This window comes from Silurus aristotelis (genome assembly GCF_946808225.1).
Source record: "Silurus aristotelis genome assembly, chromosome: 27".
Classification (NCBI taxonomy): domain Eukaryota; kingdom Metazoa; phylum Chordata; class Actinopteri; order Siluriformes; family Siluridae; genus Silurus; species Silurus aristotelis.
Window position 1 is genome coordinate 13,863,497 of NC_139600.1, and position 5,208 is coordinate 13,868,704.

At 36.7% G+C, this 5,208-nt stretch overlaps 1 protein-coding gene across 2 annotated transcripts in view; it reads left to right on the forward strand.

Annotated features, from left to right (window-relative positions):
• The window catches only part of npy1r (neuropeptide Y receptor Y1), an 18,709-nt gene extending 14,408 nt beyond the window's left edge, over nucleotides 1-4,301 (forward strand). For both annotated transcript variants that reach the window (XM_083532985.1, XM_083532984.1), the window contains one exon: nucleotides 1,292-4,301. In XM_083532985.1, coding sequence (XP_083389111.1) covers nucleotides 1,292-1,708 — 417 coding nt within the window. In that variant the 3' untranslated portion in view covers nucleotides 1,709-4,301. The remainder of the gene's footprint in view (nucleotides 1-1,291) is intronic.
• The last annotated feature ends 907 nt before the right edge of the window (nucleotides 4,302-5,208 follow it).

The window sequence follows — 5,208 nt, forward strand, 5'->3', positions numbered from 1 at the left end:
CCAAGCAACATCCTCAAGATTACGTCTGTAAGTCTCGAAAATGATGTTAATGCTACTACTATTATGGACTGTATTTTCAATCTGATTCATAAGAATAAGGATGTTCTAGATCTGGATGTGATGCACTGTTGAAGACTCCTGTCATCTGTTTTTTCTTCCTGTCCCAACGATTATTTATCATATAATTTACAAGCACCAGTTGCTTGTAAACAGTGAGACAGTCTTAACTTTTAAACAACCCAATTATAGAGAATCTGCTTTTAGTGAAATTAACCTAAAACCATGAAGAACTGCGAAACCTCCAAACAATTCTAATCACACACACACACACACACACACACACACACACACACACACACACACACACACACACACACACACACACACACACACACACAGGGAAATTCCATGACAATTCAAAAAGGCTTAATTCCTGCGTGTCTATTAGTAAATGATCCAATTGCATAAGGTCTGGTAATAAATACTGTTATCTGTGAATCCTGCCGTGTAACTGCTCATGATAACAGGAGCCTCAGCCAAACAAATCGACTGAACAGAATTGATTGTCATTTTGAGATCCAGGGAATTGGACACACAGATTGATAAAAGCAAGAGTGGACAATATGAGGAGGGCAGGACATTGAAGCACACACATGCACACACTAACAGCTGGAACCAAATTCCTTGTGTGTGTCAACACACTTGGCCAATAAACCTGATTCTGATCCTGATTCTGATACACACGCAGGCACGTGACCTGTTTATTAGCATCAGATGTGTCAGATTAGTGAGTTGCCCCTTACTATAATTTAATTTAGTGAATTTAAAGATACAATCCATCCTGCAAATTAAACTACAGTTTTACTTTGGTCAACCATTTCTTAAATCTCACACAATTAGCAGACCTTTAGTGTGTCTGGCTATGTCATGTCCTCATCTGTACACTCTGCTTTAACAGGTCAGCTCCTGAATCTTGAACTTTCATGCTAATGCCGCCATCAACACCATTACACTTCCACATCCTCTCATAGATGGTTATCTAGCTGACAATGTTGTGTACCATTTTTCTTTTTTGTGTACCATTCAGTCCTGGATTTTTCATTAATATAAAATCTAAACAGTATTTTATATTGTTCAAATAAATAAAGCAACAAATATTTATAAATATTTTAATACAAACATGCAGTATAAGATCAAGATATACAATTCAATATTTTCACTATTTCTTTCATCTTTTTTCTGTCTATCTCCCTTTCATTCTGTGACTTTTACTTTTGAACCCTGCCCTTAGATCTACGTCCGACTAAGGCAGCGGAAAAGTGTGATGGAGCGAATGCGTGAGAACAAGTACCGCAGCCACGAAACAAAGCGAATCAACGTCATGCTGTTTTCCATCGTGGTGGCCTTTGCTATCTGCTGGCTGCCACTCAACGTCTTCAATGCCGTCTCCGACTGGAACCACGAAGCGACCATGAACTGCACCCACAATCCCCTCTTCTTGCTGTGCCACCTGACTGCCATGTGCTCCATTTGCATCAACCCGATCTTCTATGGCTTCCTGAACCGCAACTTCCAGCGTGACATGCAGTCCTTCCGCCTCTGCAAGAGGCTTTCTAAAAGAGAGGAAGAATACGACACCGTTGCCATGTCCACCGTCCAAAGCGACCTGTCTAAGACATCTCTGAAATTTAGCAGCGCAGATATCTAGGAGAAGCTTTTAAGGTGCTGATCTTTGGGTACTACGGAGCCTTCGTTGTTCTGAGAAAAGAGCATAAAGCTAAATGGTGAACGCGATTGTGTCCGGAGATGATCAAAGCAAGATTTTCAAAAAGGCAGTGCTTGCTGAAAATACTGTGCAACAAGGAGATCATGAAAGAGCAAAGACGTTTCACTGAGACAGCTTAGAACCTTAAGTATGGAGTTTTAACTTTCCAGTAAATTCCATCTCGGAGAACAAATGGAAAGATAAAGGACTCCCCTAGGAGACTGACTTTATGGTTTTGGACCTCCCTCAAAAAAGAAATGTTGGTCTGATTGTCAGTTCTCTAGAGATGCTCTAAATATAGGAGTGGATTTGAAATGCAGGAAATGCATGTAAATAATCAACTCATGAATGTTACTGCTTTATATTTATTGGTTTTTATAACCAATTTAGAATAACAAGTGTTAGGTTTAGAAAGACAGATGATTGTAAAAAAAAAAACCCCATCTATAAAAAACAGCTGTGCTTCATTTTTGTCTATTGTGACCAGCTATGAATGTAAATTGTACTTGCTTAGAAGTATTGACAATGTTATTTAGAGCACTGTGGTCAGAGTAACGTGATATTCTAAAAATATATGTCAGTATAATCATGATAGACGTTTATTATACACTTACTGGTGTCAAATACTGGGAGGATCCTACTTTGCTCTCAGAGCTTCTTAGGTTTCTTGTGCCAAGGAATCTACAACATGTTGTAAAATTCCTTTTGGTCAATGGCTATATGAAGACACATTTATAAACTAGCTCTACTTGATAAGATCTAATGACTGGATCATTGTACATGGAACCAGTTTAAGATGATATTGATGCTTTAGCATGCTGCAAGGAACTATCATAAGATGGTAAATTGGGGCTATAAAAGGGATGTACGTTGTCAGGAACAGTATTCAGACTAACTGTGGCATTTGAACAGTAGGCAATTTGTATCCAGGGGCCGGGAAGACTAATATTCTAATATTAATACCTCCACCAGCCCACAATGTCAATACTAGGCTAGTCAAAGACTTGTAAACGTTGATGTTGAAGAAATGTAAACTTACTACTTGCATCATAAATTCTAGCAGCCAGGCATCTTTGAGCCTACAAAACCCTGTTCTTGTCTGACAGAAGAAAAACCCTCTGTTGTAGCTTATCCAGCTCTAGATTTTTTTCTGCTTACCATGGTTGTAAAGCTTGATCATTTCAGTTCTCATAGCCTTTTTAGCAGTTTGAACCAATCTGGACTTTTATCTTTCGAAATTGTCCAGGTACTGTCCAGATGCTGCATAGAAAATGTTTTTCTGTCTAAATGAAAAATGTTGTTCATGACAATAAGCAGGTTTTTAAAATAAAGCATTCCAATCTGGCACCCGCAACCATGCGACGATCAAATTTAAACCTTATCCTGATGAACATTATTTGAAGCCCCTGACTTCCATCTGTATGATTTCATGCATCACACTGCTGCCACATGATTGTCTGATTGGATAACTGTGTGAATAAGTAGGTGACCAGATGTCCCTAATACAGCAGCCAGTGAGGCATTCATACTTCAGGCCATATTTGGGTAAATTGTTTAAAGGTGTAGAAATAAAGTGAATTTAGCACTTGCATTAGGAGGAGATTTGAATGCTATTTATTTAAAACTAGTTTTCAACAATAAATCTGTATATTGCAGGCTTATGGTGTATAAATAGAAGTATTTATGCATAGAATGATTGTCCATATTGTGAATTTCAGTGTGTGGAATTATGTCCTTCTGTTTTATCTGGGGTTTTTTTTTTTTTTTTAAGTTATATTCATAAAAAAAATTAATTTAATGTTTAAAACCAGTTCCTTGGATATGAATTATCATAAATGATGAATTAGAGATAGCCTTAACCTTGCCGTAAGAGCTTTGTGACACTGTTTTTCCAAAGTGCCACAACACAGACAATCGCATTATACAGATTTAGTGTGTGTGTGTGTGTGTGTGTGTGTGTGTGTGTGTGTCTGTGTGTGTGTGTGTGTGTGTGTGTGTGTGTGTGTGTGTGTTTTAGTCTGACAGCATTATTAAATTTGACATTAAATGCTATATCTTACATGTGCATGCAATCATGCAAGACTAATCTGAAGTAGGGCGGCATTATTTTTAGGCACAGAACAGATCAAATCTTTGGCTTACGACTTGATTTGATTAAAACATTTCCTAATTAGCTGCAGTTTGCCTAATTATGTCTACACACAAGATTGTCAGATATCAGAATATCAGAAAAAACTCTCTGTCAAAGTTTCTAAATACAATTTACAAATGTGGTACTATTATCTCTCCAGGACTGGCAATGCTCTTGAGTAAACGGAAGTCGAATTGAAACTGATCACGTGTCCAGATTTATTTGATTTTTTGCAGTCCAATTTGGTACTCTAGTGTAAGTTTAACCTGTGGATTATTTAATGATTTTCTATTGGATATCTAGAATATTGTGATTACATATGTCTCTATATGACATACGTTACTGATATCTCTTATTCTGTCACATTCGCACAGGTGGAGTTTAATAAAGAATTTCTTGTTACACTCAATTTTTTGTGTTGTATAGCTTTTGTTTTCCATCGAAACACTCACACTTACACATACACACACAAATCAAATCACCCAAAAAACAAACACAAAACATTAAGCATCTTAAGCCCAGACCAGAAATTCATTCCGGATCGTTTTCAATGTGATGACGATCTCAAGACATTTACTTTAATGATTAAGCTTTGAAATCCAGTCCACAGTTTTGAAAAGACACATACTCACAAATACACAATGTAAAAAGCTTGGACTTTTTGTAAGATATGTGAACCCTTTTGTCCTGACTCCCTACATTATATGTTCAATACAAGTGTATTCCATGTTAGAGTGTAAAACAGAATTTCTTATTGAAAAACTTTTATAGAAGGCATTTGATTCTGTAAACACTGTAAAAATTAGTAAAACCAACAAATCAACAAATGTGAAAACACAAGAGAAAAATAACAAGCAAGAGAAAATATGAGCTAGGAAACATGAAATAGTCTGATGCTCTAATCAGGCATTCAGTACGATGCTCATTTGGATATTCTATCATTTTTGAATGGCGTGAAATACAAGAGCTTAACAGTATGAGTATGTGATATTCGTATGTATGTACTGTATGGATGTCCACTAAGGACCTTTTTATTTTGAGTTCACGTTGATCAGTTTTTGGTTTCCTTTACATGGCTTTTAAATTTTTTTTTTTACTTTAAAATTTGAGTTCTTTCCCGTATGTCATATAGGAAGGAAAAATTAGATATGTAAGATTGGTATGTGAAGATCCTACTCCACATTTAGTCGCTATTTGCTGTAATAATCTCCACTCTTCTGGAAAGATGTTCCATTATATTTTGTGCAGATTTGAACTCATTCAGCTACAAGGGTGTTAGTAAAATCAGGTACTGATGTAGGTGAGTAGGCCT